Here is a 19,185-nt window from a genome sequence, read left to right on the forward strand (position 1 = left end):
AGAAAAAAATGCAGTTGCCTGTGGTTTACATTTTTGAATGCAAGTCGAAGCTAAGAAAAGATTTCGCTAATCGTATCCATACCTTTAAATCTCACAGACTTTAAGGTTAAGTCCTTCTTTCATCAATCAAAAGTTTGAATGTAATGATTAACGGCAGTGACAAGCTGCCTTTATCCTTGAGTGCCAGTGACTTTTCATCCAGACTGTAATTTGGGGCCTTCAGCCGTAGGTGACATCTTTCCTTTTTCTCCAATCACCTGTTGTCATGGGAAGAATAACAGTGGTTCTTTCTCTTTTTTTCCCCGACATCCACTGTGGGAATAAAGGATGCAATTTCAAGGAAAACGACGTTGGTACTGAAATGGCTCTCGACAATGTCTCGATAAGGACTTTTAGGGTCATAAAATCTCTACATCTATACGTGCTCTCGATATAATACAAACAATTTTGAGAACCAAGTCATAAAAATCTAAAACCTTACCTGAATTAAATTTGTCCAATTTTCTCTTCAAGGCCATCTTCTCATTCACATATTGGACCCCTTTCAAAGCTGCTGATATTTTTAGATTGCTTACTTCAACTCCCTTTATGACCACTTGCACTGTGTGCTCTGTGACGAGGAACGCCAACAGGAGCACGCTAGTCATTTTTTTTTGACAATCACCGAGTTATGCGCCACAAATCCATCCCCTAGGGTGAGACTATTAATGTGGAGTACTACTGTAGAGTCCTAAAGTGACAGAGGGAGAACAGTAGGTGGAAACTACCTCAACTGTGTTGCATGCAAGATTGCCATCATGTGTACCAGTTCATTGAAAACAGGAGTTTTTGAGCCACACAAACACAATCAGTCATCACCTGCTGCATCTGCCAGATTTTCCTTCCTGTGACGTTGTCCAATTCTCAAAGTATAAAATCAAATTCAAGAATCACCATTTTGACACACTGGAAGAATTACAGTTACAGAACAGGATGTCCAAGGAGCGATCTGTAACACTATTGACCAGAGGTCCATTAGAATAGAGGGGAGACAGCCTCATCAGAAAAGAGCTTTGATTTTTGTGGATCACACCTCATATAATTTTAAAGGTTTGAGTATTTTTTGTTTACATGAGATATATGATCAATGATCCTCCGTAAAATCATAAACATCATTAACATCCAGATCAAAAATGACCAGCATTACCATCTATCAGATATTGGCTTCTTTTCTTTCTAATTCTAACTGATGGACAATCACTGCCCGTGAGCCAACATGATTAAGAAATGAACAACGACACCATTGGAATTTATCCTAATAACATTATACTGACAATATATCAATAGTGAGCAATCATCTCCAGGCTGAGCATGTGTTTCTAATGTACTTTCTAGAAATCTGCATAGTTCATAGCTCACACACAGATGGATACATGAGTATAATTGCACACATGTATTCATATTCAAATCATCACACATCCACACTTGAATCACCTTCCAGTGAGGATGATGTTCTCAAATGTCACGATGAGGCAATAATTTGCTGCAAAGAATCCTCGCTTCATGACGGGGAGACAAAATCAAACCCAATTTCTGTTTGTAATTAAAACCATTTCCACATTCGCCTTCTGGAAGGCCACAACTTTCAGAGGTCAATAGCAGTCTAATTCAGTCATTCAGGGAGCTGTACTGTAGAACAACAGCTTGCAGTTTCCTTAACATCCACATATTCTGAACATGCAAATATAGTATTAGTGTGGCTTAATGGACCATAAGTATTACAAGTTGACAGTGACCTCCTGTTGTTTCATTTTAAATAATGTTGTCTCTAAAACTACTTTTAGCGTGATTTTAAAACTAATTATATAATGCTTCTGTTCTGTGTTGATATTCATATCATTTGTGTGCTGAGTTTAATGACCCAAGATCATCTGAGAATCTCTGAAGTCAGTCAGTCAGATATCTGAAAATAAACTTGTTTTCTCTTTATTCCCAAACAAAGCTTGAGGAAAAGTTTAGTTTAGAAGTTGAACTGCTGCATTTGTGGTCGGAGGTTATAGAGCTATACTTTCCATCACTCGAGGGTCACATTGAATAAGTACTTGTGAATATAAGGTGGGAAACACATGTGCAGTAAGGCAGGTAAAATGTCCAAAACGTGCACACTTCAGCCCAGAGAGTTTGAAGCTACTCGTCACTGATGGTGATAAATCTCGCCATCATTATTAAATCCATCACACAATGTTTATGACTTCAGTCTAGTCTCCTGCAGGTATGCTATTTCATCATGTAGACACGCAGTAAGGATAGAAAGAACAAGCTCATTGGTCACAAAGAGAGAAAGCGTTCTCAATCAAATAGGAGCTTACCTTGCAAATAAAGTTCTATATTTTGATGCTTCCGTGTGACAGATGGTAAAAAATGTGCCAAACTATATAAAAAAGTGCTGACAGAAAACAGACACAGACTGTCATCTATGGTACAAAGTGTTAATCAACTTTTACAGCATAACATATTTTGCAGTTTGGCAACTTTTGTGTTATTAGTCATCTGAGAGTTTTAAAGCACAAAAGTGCAGATCTATTTTGAGCCTCTTTTTGACGAATGTCTGCTGATGATTTCGTACGGGGAGTCAGCAACACCAGTGTTTCAAAAATGAACTTGTTCCTGCTGAATCATAGTGGCAGTTTTTTGGCAGATTAACATGTATCCTGTTTACATTGCTATATAGAAGCAATGTGGTTGAATTGCTGTCCTACAGCAGGTACATAACTATTTGTAATTAGTGTCTCAATGCACCAAAATCGCTTTAAATACCACAACTGACTGCGAGTGGTCACAGAGTTGATCCTCGTCTTTGAAGCAACTATTTTAAAGTGAACAGGAACCCTGTGCATTAAACAAAAAGTTGCACACAGCTGCAATAATTTTGGTCGTGCTGTGGAGAACTTAAAAATTTTTAATATCAGGAAGGATCTCGCGTCATGTGCACAATTTTAAACTGAAACCGGTTTTACTTCCACTCTTTTACTCTTTTGCACTATATTGGATAAAAAGTAGTCTTTGGGCAGAGAGATTTTATTTTAATGGCTACTGAATGTTATAAACATTTACACAGTGTTTGTAACGGGGCTCGATTAGATTAAAATCCTTAAAATGTAATTTAGTCTTAGCTTTTCAACTTGCCCTCCTTTAAAATGAGAGAAATCATCTTGCATTTAAGTCTACTTAGGAGTGTGCATAAATAATAAATTAGCTTAGCATCAGTCTGCCTTTCTGTCGCTTTCTTTCTCTATGCTTTTTTCTTTTGACACTAAGAAGGTAATTTTATGAAAGGCGGGGAGAAATGTTTGGGACATATTTATTTCCTTACGTGATACGATTATTCTCACAATTTTGCTTTTAGTGTCCTCAGGCACGCTTTTAGGCACAGTTAACTTGACCGTGTTCAAATACATACTTGTGGAAAACCTGTATTGACATATTCCCTTTTTGCATAATACTCAAACCCACAGGAGTGTGCATTGGCACATAAAAAGCTATTCACATATTCACTGCAAATTAGTCTCCAAATCCATATAAGCCACTGATAGCTGGGAAGAAATGCAGTAATCAATGACAGAGGTTTTTCTTTGCCTCCCTAAACAGCAGCGTTATTTATGTGTACTGACATCAATCAGCATGTAGTCTCTGCTTCAAACCAGCAAGTTCTAGAGAGGGAAGAAGTGCTTTCTTTTAATGATTTATTATAGCCAATCTGGTGTGTGTTTATTATTTATCATTATTCAAACAATGTTAAGAGAGCATGTTACTACATTTCCTTCACATTTCTTTGCCAGTGTATTATATCAGTGTTGACAGAGAGAAAGTGGCGCACAGTGTAGCGCAATGCTGTTTGCTGCAGGTAACTATTAGCGGTAACAATTAATTAATGCCAAATTAAACCCTTTTACATTAAAAATAAATCTGTTAAACTGCATTGTCTCTGTTTCTTTCCTCGTTGCCGCTTCTTTTCCTCAAAGCTGCATTTAGTCAACTGTAAACTGTCTCCCTGCTGTACTGTGCATTACTGAGAAAAGTCAACACAAAAGTCAAACTAATGCAGTGGAGTATTATAGACTCCTAAAAAGATTTCAACAACAGCAGCTTTCTGCTGACCTTTTATTCTTACCATCAACTACACCGAGAAATACTGTGGGGCTTTCAATAGCTTCGCATAATTGTTTTGATTTAGATTAACAGTGTGTAAATTGGCTGATTGTGGTCTACATTCTGATGAACATTTGGACATCATGACTGCTGTATATACCACACACATACACACAAACACACACACTATGGCTCTGTTCCATTTTTTTTAAGTTGCAGTTTATAGTATCACTCTTTGGATGATTTTCTTCCACTCTAGCACATTAGCAAAAATAAAGTACGGCAAAGATTCCAGTTTTTAGGTTTGCTCATTTTGTTTCTGTTGTTCTGATGTTGAAGTCGTCATTCTGTCTTTATTCTTCCCATTTTTTTAAAAGAATGTCTACTGGCATAAACTAAAAACTGCATGTCAGTTGTCAGTGCATTTCAGGCATGTGTATATTTAAATACAGCATACTCTACGCTGTAAAAAGGTCTTCTTAGAGTAGTACTAGTAATCAACTTGTATTAAAGGGGGACAGTAACAGTGTTTTCCTACTGTACGAACACTGATTGGTCACTTACTTTACTTACAGTATATCCCAGAAATGTTTGGAAAAAGCTGCTTGTAAGACCCTCTTACTACAAGCACTTACCAGGGCATTACTGTCTGACATATAGCAGTCTTTCTTTTACATAATAAATGAAAAAAAAGTAGTATAAGAGCCAGCGGATGTGACATGTTAGGCATTATTTTATCGGCTATGTCGCTGCCCTGAAGGTTTTAACAGTAGTGAGGGATTGTAAGCCTTTGGGCTGAAAAGGAAATGGACCAAGGATTTTTCTTTTAGCGATAAGGTTGACTGCACCGGGCTGTGAGAGTGCTTCACTGACTAATTATTTGAAGCCTCCTCTCAGATTAGGGTAGAAGTGCAGAGCTTATGGACAGTTGCATAGCAGACAATCAGACCATGTAATAACCAGAGGGCCAATATTTGCTCAAATCCACTGTAACACCTCGCAAAACAAAAGTGTGTAAAGCCCTAATGCTCAGTCCAATCCCACGGCACACTGCCTTGATAAACACCGACGCCACCTTCACAATGGACGCCATCTTTACTCTGGCAATTAGGCAGAGTTTTGGATTATCGCTTCCTCAGCCCAGCACACCACAAATCCTTCCGGATTCAATTATTCCCCTCCCACGTCTGCGGCCATTTGGGCTTTTTGGGCACATGGCCAGTAGAGGAAAGAATCTGAACTGCTCAAAGTAAAAAGTTAGAAAGAAAAAAAACTTTCTTTTTTTTTTTTTTACTATGCCTATACTCCTGCAACTTTGACGAGTCTATTAAATTAAAATGAAACCTTGGGAACTTGCAAACACTATCCTGTTGAATATTTTATGAGAACAATAAGCTAAATTTACTGTGATCCTCTCCTTTAGATTTTTTGTAAGTGTTCGGTGTTATCTGAAAAACATTGCACTACATCCTTCCCTCCAAGCTGCTGATGGTTTGATCCTCCCCCTGTAGGCCAGGAATGTCTCCAGTGGCCTCTGCATAAGAAACTAAAATGCTTACTGCAAGGATTTGATTTAGTCTGTCTTATTCTACTTATTCTACTTCAATTGAGTTGTTTTTGTGTGTTAGACAGCACACTCGGGGTAAATTGTATACAAGATCAAGGGTTTCCAGGGTCAGGAGAGTCGCATCTTTGTAATTGAGGGGCTCTCTTCAATGTGTTTGCTTAGATGCTTTTTTGTCTTCCACCTGGTGACTCTTTGTGGAGTACAGACATTTCACTCTAGTGCCTTTGTGTGTGTGTGTGTTGCCAGCCCATCTACTGCACAGTTTTCCTCATGGTAGCATGGATATTTCTCACAGGTCTCAAATAAAGGACCTCCTTTTTTTGTATATTACCCTACCCTACCTGACCCATCACACTGTTTATGCTTTTGGGTGCTTTTCCCCCCCTCATCAGTAAATGGCCAACTGTGGCTGTCACCTGCGTTTTATGTGTCTCTTACTCACAGCCTAACACTCTCCTCTGTCCTTCTCCTCTTTTTAATTACAGATACTACTGTCTCATCCCAGAAAGGTAAGACAGCATTTAATCAGTCACGTCTAGATTATCGCATATTTTCCGATGGGTTCCACGTGCTTGTGTTACTGTTGTGTGCATTCCGAATTTTTGCTAATGAGATGAAAAACATTTCATGTTTTTTGTTAATGTTGATTTGAAATTGAGTCACTCGTTGGTTTTGTTGCACAACAATCTTTTTGATTACAAAGTCAATCACTCACACCCACTGACACCCAGACTAAATTACCTTGCTACTCTGCAAAGACAGACAACCCACAGTCTGTTTTTATGCACTGCTTTCTGTAGGTCTTATGTTCAGACTAATCACAGTTCTGTTTAGACTCCTCCACATTTTCATGTGTATGTTAATAAGAGGTTGGAGGAGGTGACTGTTTTGCATAGTGGCTCTTCGGGGACAGACGGGAAGTTTAGTGCAATGTTGTAGGAAAGTACCTGTAGGCTGTTTAGATTTTGTAAGATGATAGGGCCAGGCAGTCAAATTGTCTAAACAGCTCCAGGGGTCTTGTTCTGAGTGGCAGGTGTATGCACCAGGCAGTCCCAGCCCCTATACTCTTGCTGGAGATGATACAGTAATGGCAGAGGGTGTGTCACACTCGGTGATTGCAAAGAACGATCAGACAATCAGCCAGGAAAACTCCCTGCTGATTTTGTTGAAACTGTCTTTTATTCCCCGCTGTGCTTATAAGAATTTAGATATTCTTTTGTACAAGCTTTTACCAGAGCAGAACAGAACACAGATAAAAATATTTTCATTGTCACCTGGATCTGATATAATGCGCATGTATACGTGAAAAACCTAAACAGCAGGAGGGTTTCTCTGGGAACATGGTGGCATTTTTGCCTTTCAAAGCTTTAGATCTGTTGAAGCCGCAAAAAGATACAGTTCATCTGCGTGACTGGGTACACACTGTATGCTCTCACTCACACACTGTTGTGAGCCTATGTATGTGATGACTATGTGGTGTACAATGCTGTCAGATTGGCCTATAAAGGTAAGTGATGCGGGTTGCCCGAGCCTCGCTGTCTGATGAATGTTGAAGGGGTGCAGAAGCTCGCGAGGTGTACATCATCCCTCCACAGCTGCACTCACATACGTTTCTGAATGAGGTGGGGGGATAAATAAGGCCGCGCAACCCTGACAGTGAATGAATGCTTGCTTTTGTCAGCCTGTGTGTGTCCGTGTCTGTGTCTCACTTTGTTGTGTGCGTGTTTTTGTATGTCTTTCTTTTCTTTCCCATCTTGTATGTCCAATTCAAATCTGTTTAGCAAGAAGCATCAACAAAAACAGCTACTGTCTTTCAATCCCACACAATGAGAGTGTCATCTGGCTGTATTCATTAATATACTGTGAGTTATAGATGGCTATGCTGCTCTGACAGTGTCATCAGTGCTCGGCAGCCTTGTGGCCTTGAGGCAAAGATAATGTTCATATACCATGTGTTTGTATGAAAAGATGTGTATACGTTCGTGTGTGTGTGTGTATGTGCGCCTCAGCACAAAAGATGAAAAAAGCTGGACGTTTGTCCTGCAATTTCAATGTAGTTATATTCAGCACAAACGAAGAGGCTACATTATATTGCATGTGTTAGACTGAAGGGCAGCACACAGTAGTTAGGTCCAGGTAGGATTCAAGCTACATTTGAATAACCTTTACTGTTGTTCCATACCAATATGATTAGTGATTAATAAAGGCTCTTATTATAAGTTGACCTTATTCTTCAGTTTTCTGCTTCTGTGGAACATCTCTGCTATCTGCCCCTTTCATGACATCCTTTATCCAACACTTCTCCACCCCCTTACACTCCTCCTCCCTCTCTGCTGCCAAACGAAGTATATTTATGGCACCTGTGCTGGAAAAACAGTCTCCAGGAGACGTCCCACTAATTTCATTTTCAAAATGCCAGCAATAAATTTATCAAATGGGCTGAATCGAATCGGAGTCACACGCCGTGCCATCCGTCATGGGCTGTCCCTCAGGGGCCTGTGGGCGTACTTAAGCTGGCCAAAAACCTCCGCTGGCAGGAGAAACCAGATGAATATACTAGAGAAATATGCTGAGAACGAGAATGTGTGCGCATATCTTTATGCGCTTAGATCCATATGTGCAAGCATAAATTAGCTTGTCCACACGCAGGGATGCATATGTGTGCACAGAAGTCAATGCTAATTTTTCAGCTCATAGAAGCCTCATGTCGAAATCTGAGCTAAGCACTTTGGATGTCAATGTGCCAGAACAGTAATTGATTAATTGCAACACAAGTTAATTGATTGTTTTGCACATTTTTGCTTTTGTGAATCCCTCTCAGTTCAAACACTGCTTTGAGCTTTATCCCCTCCCCTGCCTCTGAAAACTCGAGTTTCACACGCTCTGTGCCCTCCCATTCCCCTCCCATTTCTCACTGCCTCATCCTCTGTACCTCACTGTGGCACCTTTGCCTCTCTTTTTAAATGCCTCTGTCCCCGCTTTGCTTTTGTTTCACCGATCTTTCCCTCTGCCTATCTTTCCTTACCCTCTCAACATTTATCACCGTGCAGGCTAAGCCAGGCGTGAGGGAGGGTAAAGCAGCTTAGTACTAACAGTTCTAATGAAGTCAGGCCCTGTATCCCTCTAACAGGGATCAGTGGAGCTACTCTGTGAAGCCTGTCAGCATTTAATGATTAGATGAAACATTCAGACACCCGCTATGAGAAGACATGCACACTGATATATGGTAATACCCAGCTGTGGTCTCTGTTACGCAACTCAACAAAGAATTATGCACACAAACACACTCACACTCGCACTAGCCCCCAAACTCCAGCTGTAAAGATCATGATTTATGACTGAAGCATGGCATCAAGGGTATACACAGCAAAGTGATTGGAATAAAAGCAAATGACAGAGGTTCAGAGAATGAACAATCTGGCTATTGATTTTTGCTATGTGCAGGAAGGTGGACAAAAAAGTAAACTGCATGAGAGAGATTTACTCCTTGACTTGATGAGCAGACTGTAAACAACTCCACACGCTCTCGTCAAGATGCATGCTGCGATCCATGAATTTTCCCTGCTTCTTGCATCTGCTAAAATGCCTGATAGAAGATCAATGAACAGGCCATCATCTTTTTGAACATTTCAAGATTCACCGCTGATTAATTCTGAATCCTATTAGATTAAGTTGTCCTAATCTGTGCCCACGCATGGCAGCTTAATGTGTGCCCGTGGTGTTGTACGTGTTGTTGGCATGTGAGTAAGTTTATCAGAGGGAGTACGTTAGTGTGTTGAAATGCTAAATCTGAAAAATAGAGTGACAGAGGCAATGGTTGGGTCAACAAGCTGCCTGTTTGTCAGAGTGAAAGGGTGCCCACAAGGCCTTAGCTGCATTTTGCCCCATTAGCTGCACATGCAAATTTACCTGTCAACTTTACAGCTACACAAGGAAACTGCAGTCTTCTCAACTTCTCTGCCTCGCTCTTATTCCAGTTTCCCCCCCTCTCTAAATCTCAAACTCCAGATCTCCTCCTCATTACATTTTGTTCAATATCTTCCTTCCACTGCTAAATTGGAAACATATTCTGTCCTCACACCAGTAATTTCTCTCCCTCTTGTAAAAGTACCTGTTTAACTCCACTTGAAGGATTGTGAGACACTGGATTTGAAATAAATGTATGTGCATTTCTGCCAGTATGCATCTGCTGCTTCAAGGCTTTTCACATATCTCTTGGTTAGCAAATCCTCCTTAAAAGTACTTGGCGAAGCTACTTGAAAATACAGTTTTTCTAAGGAACCACTTTCAGCCAAAGAAGTTGAGAAGGAAATGTCCACTGAGCTTAATTTATAATTTGTTAACTGATAATTATAATACTGTAATCCTTATGTGATCTTCTCAGCTATTAACTGCCTCGTAAATCCAGCCACAAAAGAAGCTCCTCTCACTCTATGGCCACATCAGAGTGTAATGGTGTTGCTCAGAGGTAATATAATAAACATTAAGTTGAGTACTAGCCAGGATATAAATAATGATATGTGAGAGACCCTGTCTGGACTCATGAATTAAAACCCCATCCTGTTTCCATGATCTAGTTCTGGAACATTAGAGTGTTCAGTTGCTAAAAGGGGTTAAAATGTTGTTGTAGTTGTTGTCAGTGAAAACCCCACTTTATCCCTCTTAAAGCATCCATCCATCTGCCCATCTGCCCATCCGTTTTCTTAACCACTTATCCAATGCAGGGTTGTGGTAATGTAGTGTAGGGTGCTGGTGGGAAGGGGGTTTGAGCTTATCCCAGCTATCAAGGCAAGATTTTGCAATCAGAATTGTGATCTGAATGCAATGTTTTGCCAAAGACATTTTGCTTTTCCAAAAAAAAGCAAGCTCTATCAATTCTCGATAGCCTCTTCTTGTTCATGTGTTACTTTTATTTGGTCATTTATTAATTTACATTCATGTCATGTTCATTACCACAGTGCATTTATAAGAGGGAAGTGTCCAAGCTGGCAGCCAGGAAGGGGAAGAAAAAAAAGAAAAAGGGGGATCCTAGACTGCAACCATGAAGTCAATGTCACGGTTCTGGGTCAGTGTTGACCCAGCATTTTGAGTTTCTTATAGTTTGGATTATTTTCTGATGTTCTGGTGCTTTGTTGATTATTATTATTATTATCATTATAGATCTGGTTCAGTTATTCTTGGTGAGGGATCAGTTCTTAGGTTTTGGGTTCTCATGTTTATTGCAGTTTCTGTTCAGTGTCTAGTCTGTCTCTCAGTGTCGTGTCTGCATCTTTGTTTAGTGGTTTCTTGTTTCCTGTTTTACTGTGAAAGTCTTTGTCTTATGTTAGTGTGTGCAGCTTTGCTCCCCCTGTCTTGTTAGCCCTGATCTCTCCCAGCTGTGTCTCCCTCCTGTTGCCCATTCCCTGATTACCACTCTGTGTATTTAAGCCCTGTGTTTCTCTGTGTCAGTGTCGCGTCGTACCCTCAACTAGCTGTGTGTGCTGTGTCCGTGTTACCAGTGTTTAGTCTCCCGCTCCTGTTTAGTGCTTCAGTTTCAGTGTTTTAGTTCTCTTGGGTTTTTGTTGTCTTTAGGTAAGTTTTGTTAAGTAGTGGTTTTTCCCAGCAATTAAGCTGCGCTTTAAGTTGAACTCCCGTGTCTGAGTCCTGCATTTTGGGTCCTCCACTCCTGCCTGCCTACCACACAGCCAACCATGACAGTCAAAAGTTCTACAGAAAACACTTCTTGGCCGTTATTCACTACCAGAACTCAGGAGCAGAAATTGAAGTTTTGATGGCATTTCACATGTGATTCTAAATTCAAATGAAACAATAAACAAGATGGTTAATAAAACCAAAAATGACAACTTCTACCAATCTAACTTATCCACAAGGAGAATGTAAAGATGAGATAAAGTAATAGTTACAGTTATTTTCAGACATCTGCACCCTGTGCAGTCAGACTCTAAAGGGCTTTGTTGATCACATACCTATCATATGGTTATACAGCTGGTGCTTTGTTTTACTTTGACTCATAAGCTTCACAAACACTCTACATACTAATAAACTGTAAGAATAGAGCCTATTTACGCATTGCTTTTGATAGTAGTATTTAACTTAACGGATTTTGCTTGAAATTTTTTATTGCCATTCTTTGTCCTCACAGAATGAATCATAGTGTCATTGTTCCCCTGACTTTTATATTTGCCCTTTTCTGGTACAGAAAGGAGAAAAAGGACTCAGTCAGTAGATAGTTATATTGTCACAAAATGTTGGCCATTCATGGTTTGCACGTAATCACCTCGTACATTATTAAAACTTTGATCTGCAGACAAATTATTAAGCACCATCATCAGGGCAAAATTGCATGACATATCTTTGGCTTATGACCACAAACCTATTAAATTCATAACATTTCCAGTTGCCTCACGTGTACCTCAGAATTAGCTTTTGCTAAACTGAAAGGGTGTAAAACAGTTTAAAATACCGTCATGGATTTATGATATGCTGTGCTCAACATCTCGACGAGTAGCACTGCAGGAACAGACTCTCTTCTGTTATCAGCATAATACTAGTATAGTGAATGACACTAACTCTGTGTTGGCCTATGCTCAGGATCACAGTTCATTTGCCTAAGCTTATCATATGAAAGAAAACCAGAAAAACTTTCATTTGGTGTATTTTCACTCCAGTTTGAACCATTGTTTTACATTTTCTTTTAACTTGAGTTGGCTCAAAGCAATAAACTGCCGTATCTGGAGGTGCTTCAAGGCTTCTTATCTGGCAGTAATACTGACTACAGTGTGTGTGAACATCTCATACTTTGTTTTTGATGTGTGCTGCTCATGCTACTGTGAATCCCTGTGACAAGAACCGTGCTTATTTTCACCTTCAATTTGTACTTTTTTTTTTTTAAAGATTTTCAATTCAACTCTGCAAGAGCTGCAAGATCATTATAGATATCATCTTCCCTTTCTTCCATATCTCAGGCCAACTGGTTCAGCATGTTTGGGTTTTTTTAAAATGGCAACAGAATTTAATGTAAGTCCAGGGCAAGTCTCGAATGTCTGTGTCTGAACTGGTTAAAGAAACAAGTGGTCAACAGAGTCACCTCTGAGTGAGACAGAAAGTAGCGTCTTCCCACAACAAGGTGAAAAGCTCTTCGTTATTATATCACAAGAGGGTGATAGTGCATTTTATTTGCCAGGCTAAACCCTGCAATATGTCCAGCTGAGTCTTAGCTAAAGATAAAGATAAGGACAAAACCACACAAAGAGAGCCTCAGCAGACCCACATCTTAGACTCATTAAGACTGCCTGGGCATTGAAACATTTCTCAGGCAACGACAGAGAGAAGATAAAAGCAGAGACAAGTATAACAAAAGAATGGAGACTGAAGTAAATTTATCACCACTCTTTCTTAAAGAATCCTGCTCTAAGCCTCAACTGCCAATTAGGTACGAGAACAGCCTGTTCCCTTGACGGATGAACTTAATTTGATATTCCGTGCTCCGCTCAGTAGGGTGCAACAGTGATTGCACTGGTGGATGGAATTTTCAGGCCATCCGTACAGACTAGGTGTAATTGACTATGTAGATATAGACTGAAGCTTATCATAACTATTTTCTCTTTGGTAGAGTAGTTTTATTTACAAGACGGGTCAGGTTTCTATTGGAGTGTGTGTGGCAGGTATCGGGAAGATTAGAGCATTGTTGCCCAGAGATGCTTGTGTTGCTACGTGGGATTACCCAGGAACAGAGCTGCAGTAATCCCATGGAGTAAATAACTCTTTGTCATAATTCAACATGTTATTGTCACAGGAATACCTGCTCTAAATCATTTTGTGGATTCATACATCTTTGTCTGTTTGCTGGCAAGACACCACAGTTAGGCTTGAACCCTACAGGGCTGGCATTGCCAGGGAAGTGGGTGGCATATTGCACCCAGCGGGAAAGCTCCTATGTAGGCCTGCACAACGGAGGGATTTGACCAGCTTGGATTAGCTCAGCAGGGTGAAACAGAGGGATACAAACAGGGCAGATGGGGAGGGACAGACTCAGAATGGAAGAAAGGGTACATCAGTCTCTGTTCAGCACAAGAACACCTGAGAAACCTGAAAAAAGCTGCGGAGAATCATGTGGAATATTGTTAATATGCTAGTGAGCAGCACACACCAGTGAACCATGAAACAGCAACCAATACCTCTGAGAGCCGCTGTAAACTCAGAGCCAAACTAATCACCAATTAATTATACATAGGGTTTTACAATTTCATGAATTTGAAATAGTTTTGCCCTGTCTTAAGCATTTGGACTTCTTCCTTTTACATTTAACAACAGCTTTACATTTCTGAGCACTGCAAAAACTCAAAATCTTACCAAGAGTATTTGTCTTATTTCTAGTCAAAATTATCTCATTACACTTAAAATAAGACAGAATCAGCTAAAGGGCAATATTTCAGTAAGCTAAAGGAACTTGTTTCAAGACAGTAAATCTTAAAACTAGAAAAAAACTAGACAATTTCCCTTGTTTCATTGGCAGATTTTTTTACTTAATACAAGATATTTTAGCTTGAAATAAGTGAAAAATCTGCCAAAAACAGCTAAAACAGTTAAAGACACACACAAGCGTTAAAGAAAGCAAAGGCAGTTGCCTCTGACAGACTGCTGAGGAAATGTGTCTTTATTCTTTGCTCAGAGTCGTCCATTCTGTCCAAAGGATGGATCTAATCCAAGAGTTTATTACCAAACTTCAGATGCAAAGCCTATTCGTTTTCTGACACCAAAGAGGGCCAAGAAAATGAATCGGGGTCTGGACAAATTGGCATCACTCACACAAGCGCAGTGGGAAGAAATTCTCAAAAGTCGAAGTCGTGTCCTCCTTTAGCTCCTCTCTCAGAAACTTCCAGACTTTCTCTGTAAACTATGTTCATTTTTTTTGTACTGTTCACACACTCACAGTGCAAACAGTTGAGAATTTATTTTATAGTTCAAGCCATACATTGTTAAAGAATTCTTGCACAGTAAACAAACCGACATGATCAGTATGAGCAGCAGACATTGTTTTCCAAGTTGAAGATGTAGAAATGGGTTAAAAAAAGAATCCTCCATTAAACTGAGAGAGAGAGCTAAAGAGCAGCGGTCACCCACCCATTGCGCTCACTGGGTGAGTCCTCTTGGATATAACTTTTTCATACAATTTTAAGTAACCACTTTGCGCTCAGCAGAAATCATTCTAACAAATGAATGTGCAAAGCTACGTAAGTTTCCAGTCAGTCTGTTTACCTTTGAGACAGAGAGACAAGGCACCCAGGAAGAAAGGTGGAACTAGATGGATTATTCCAGGCTAATTCCTAGCACAAATCAACTCTCAACCATCAATAATTCATGTGGAAGTCTTTGAAAAGTAAACACTGCTTGGACCATTAAAAACCCTGATTGGCTATAAATACTGTACACAGCTTAACTCTACATACAGAGGTTCTGTAGCTGCTATAGAAAAAAGTACATTTGCTCTATATGGAAATCCAGCGCTCATTAGAGAAGGTAGAATCCTTTGTAGACCCATAGCCAGTATTACCTGGTGCAACATTAGCATGGAAATGATGCTAAAGATGACAGCAGAGAGGGGTAGTTAGACTGACAGCTGGTGCTGGAACATGTTGGGTTTTCTGGATTGATGTTCTCTGTCAGCTTTGCCTCTGTGTACTTCAGACAAATTGTGCTCTCGTTCAGTCGGTAAATGCACACATAGCCAAAATGCTAAAGAGGATCATGCCCCCACTGTAGGTAATTTTACTCTACTCTGTATCATTTGCACATTGACTTTACCCTCACTTTGTCTCTGCAGGTTGTGTTTTTTTTTTTTCCTCGCTTGTCTTTCATGTACTTTTTCAAGCTCTGTTTGTGACTGTGATTAGGGTGTATGGTTGGTTTATGTAGCTTTTAGCAATTCCCTGTACTCCGGCAATTCCCGTCTGAGCAATGCAAGACAGGGAGTGGTCTCTGTCTCTCTCAGTCTGAAATGCTCATTAGACAAAGAGGAGGTTCCTCTGCTTTACCTCCACTTTCTTTACGATATTTTACATTCTGCTTTCCTGTCTTCTGTATCTTTCTTACTTTCTTGCTCACATCTTGCAATGCCCTGGAGATGGTCCTGTCAGTACAAACAGCATCTGTCCAAGAGAATATTAAGATGTGTAATCGTTCCCTAAAGAATCAACTGTAGAAAACAGTTTTTTTCTTCTTTTTCAAACTTTGCTGCTGAAGGTTTCATATATATGATTTATAAACATCACACAGTGGATTTTCTGTAACTGCATCAGATTTAAATGATCAATTAATCAATGATAACAAGAATTCTACATTAGCTTCTCTATGATACTCTGCTTTTACATCTTTTCTTTTTCTCTTCCCCACTTTCTTTGAAGCAGTCTATCTGATGTGATTTATTATTGAGTGGAACCCTGGGAATTCTCTTTCTTTCGGCCGGTCCCGTCTCGCCCGATCCCCAGCATCGTCTTCTGTCACACCAAGTCTCTGAATAACCTCCTTCACTACATCCATGAGTCTCTGTCTTTTCATCCTGCCTGACAGCTCCATATTCAACATCCTTTGCTCACTATTTCTCCTAAGCACATGTCTACACCATCTCAACCTTTCCTCTGTAACTTTCTCCAACTGCTTGACCTGAGCTGTCCCTCTGATCTATTCATTTCTAACCCTGTCCATCCTGGTCCCTCCTAACAAAAATCTTAACATCTTCAACTGTGCCGCCTTCAGCTCGGTCTCCTGTATTTTTACTAGCACAGGTTTCACCAGCACTCTGTTGGCCAACAGCACTGGAGGTGGTCACTGTAAACCCAGGCCCAGACCAATCCGGTATAGAAATCTCAACGTTTAATTTGGCAACAATTTTACCATTCTTTACAAACAATAAATAGCATTAATTTCTACATATGTGGAAATTACACACTTCTCAGAGGTAGTAACTCATCTTTTCAACATGTGGGAAAATTTTTGTTTATTTAAGATTATATTTCTCCATGCAGAGACCTGTAAGGTACAAGGAAGTAAGATAGGAGTTAAAGTGGTTTGCTGATATTTAAATGAATATATATACATACATATATATCTGTGTGTGTGTGTGTGTGTGTGTGTGTGTGTGTGTGTGTGTTTCTAACTGTATGTCTGTTTGACTGAGCATTTATGTGTACGTGTCAGCATGTGAGTGTAATCACTTGCTGCAGCTCACTCCCATTAGTGTGTAGGGATTCCTGTGCTCTGCTTTTAGCCAGAGGAGACCAATTAAAGCCATCAGCCAGTGTTGGGGGAGCCGGGCTGCTCTCAGAGACCACAGGACTCTAGAACAGAGGGTTTAGGCTGGCTCCATCCTCCTTCACCTCTGCACTGTCTGCAGACAGGCAGTATAAGGAGATTCTGGGAAAATTACAGGCACATCCAGTAATTTTAATTGATTCTTTAATTATGCATTTTGCATCTTTTTCGATTGTAGTTCAGCATTTCCATACATAAAAGTTATGGTAATATTTGGTATCATTGCCTTAACTTAAGTCACAAGGGGCAGAACTCCAACATACATGGGAAGTAAGATCGAGTCAGCAGAGTCATTTTTAAGAGTTTTCAATCCAGGTTTTTTGAGCTGATGGAGGTTGCTGATCCTTTTCCCCCGTTGAGATTTTCATGTGGTATAAATTTCACTTTAAAAATGTATTTTAGTTTTTATAACTGGAGGAAAAAATTAAAATGAAATGTGGTTGCCGTACCATCAATCCTGAGTTCTTACTCAATAAAGTAAGAACTCAATAAAATTCATCTTTAAGTTGTAACTTGCCGAGAATAAAGTTATGCCCTCTTTTTGTAACTCAAATTCTTTATTTCTGTAAGAACTTATTTTATCACGTCAACAAGAATTCTGTGATTTTCAAACAGACGTTTTCAGTGCTGCGAGGATGCTTGCATGAATATTATAAAAAACATTCCTATCTCCCTAATAAAATGCGGAAAGGAGTAGCAGAGATTCACAGTTTGAGGCCTTCCCAGTGGGTGTTATTATTGTGCGGTTTTCCTGCAGCCTTCCACACTAATGCTTCTCTTGTCAGTGATGCTTGACCATGCTTCAGGGCTTTGTTATGGTATGGAGGCCAAAGATGTCATACCCTGTTACAAAATAAGGCACTAGATATGAGCTTCCTCTTTTCTTTTTTTTGCCCTCCCTCCCCTTTGTCTCCTGCTCTGCCTCAGCTCTGGGGATCACTGCTGTGGAAATAGAGCCTGCTCCGTAGTGTCTACTCAGTAGGTAATAACTCGCTGTTCAGGCTCAGATAAAGAGCTCCATTCATTTAAGTGGCTGCTCTCTTTGTACACACGAGTGACACCTATCCCCTGGGAGAGCAGCGGTGAACTACAGGGTTGAAACTACAGGCACAGCTTTCAGCAGCCCTGACTGCCTCCCTCAGAGCTCCTCGGTGGAGAAGCCTAACCCCTCTACATACCAACTCTCTCATTTTCCATCTGATTTTCATTTCTTTTTAGTGGAAATATCTAATCTTTTTTTTCCCTTCGTCCTTCACTCCCCTGCCCACCTCTTACTACATTAACCCACTGCCTCTATTATTACCTCCACCTGCTTCCTCCTTTCCCTGCACATCTCCATCTTCTGCCCTAATCACACCACCACTCCTTTTTACACCATCATTTTGGTGCATTGCTCTTCACTCTCTTCGATTTTCTCTTTCCCACGCTCATCTCTATTATCAAGTTTCACTCTTTCTCTTTCCTCGATCCATCTCCCCTTTCCTGTTCTGTATCTGCCTCGCTCTCCAGAGAGCGTCTGTGGGGTCCCTGAGCTCTAGTAGTCACTGATGTGTGTACCGGTCAGCGGTACTCATGGGTAATGTGTAGATCATTCATCCTCTGGACAGGTATGTAATAGAGGCGGGACGAAGGGGAGAAGGGGGACAGTGGGAGATCTCTGGAGCTATGAGAATCAATTTCACTGGGAATTACCAGAGCAAAGAAGCAGAACCTCACCCTTTCTTTCTTTGCTTCCTTCTCCCCCTCTGCCTCATTCTCTCTCTTTCTCACTCTGTCTTCATTTCCCCACTCTCCTATCTCATTCCTCTCTGACTGCTCATACTGATCAGCTCACAATACGCCCTAGCATTACCCTAGCCAAGTAGCTGGATAAATCCCTACACAAATTAGAACACAGAAGCCATTATTTAAGTCAACCCCTTTTCTTGGCTTCAGCAAGAAAATTATAGTCCTGTGTTTAGAACTGCAGAACAAAGGAAACATGCTCTCTTTTTTCCACTTCCAGCATTTTTCCCTGGGCGCAGTAGTACATCAGAGAAAACTAAAGAGAGAAAGACAGAAAGAAAATCCCACAGAGATTGCCCCTGTAGTGCTACTGAAGCTGCCCATGGTGAAAGGCCTGCTACGCATGTCCCGGAAAGGCAGTTGAGACACAGAGCAGTAACTTGCATGCAGGCTTT

General features: G+C 40.3%; 1 protein-coding gene across 1 annotated transcript in view; it reads left to right on the forward strand.

Moving 5' to 3' along the window:
- Window positions 1-19,185, forward strand: part of LOC100707506 (cadherin-4) — a 237,707-nt gene that overhangs the window by 92,345 nt on the left and 126,177 nt on the right. The window contains exon 3 of the mRNA XM_003438813.5: window positions 6,181-6,204. Within this exon, the coding sequence (XP_003438861.2) occupies window positions 6,181-6,204 (24 nt within the window). The remainder of the gene's footprint in view (window positions 1-6,180; window positions 6,205-19,185) is intronic.

Source organism: Oreochromis niloticus, linkage group LG20 (assembly GCF_001858045.2).
Source record: "Oreochromis niloticus isolate F11D_XX linkage group LG20, O_niloticus_UMD_NMBU, whole genome shotgun sequence".
Classification (NCBI taxonomy): domain Eukaryota; kingdom Metazoa; phylum Chordata; class Actinopteri; order Cichliformes; family Cichlidae; genus Oreochromis; species Oreochromis niloticus.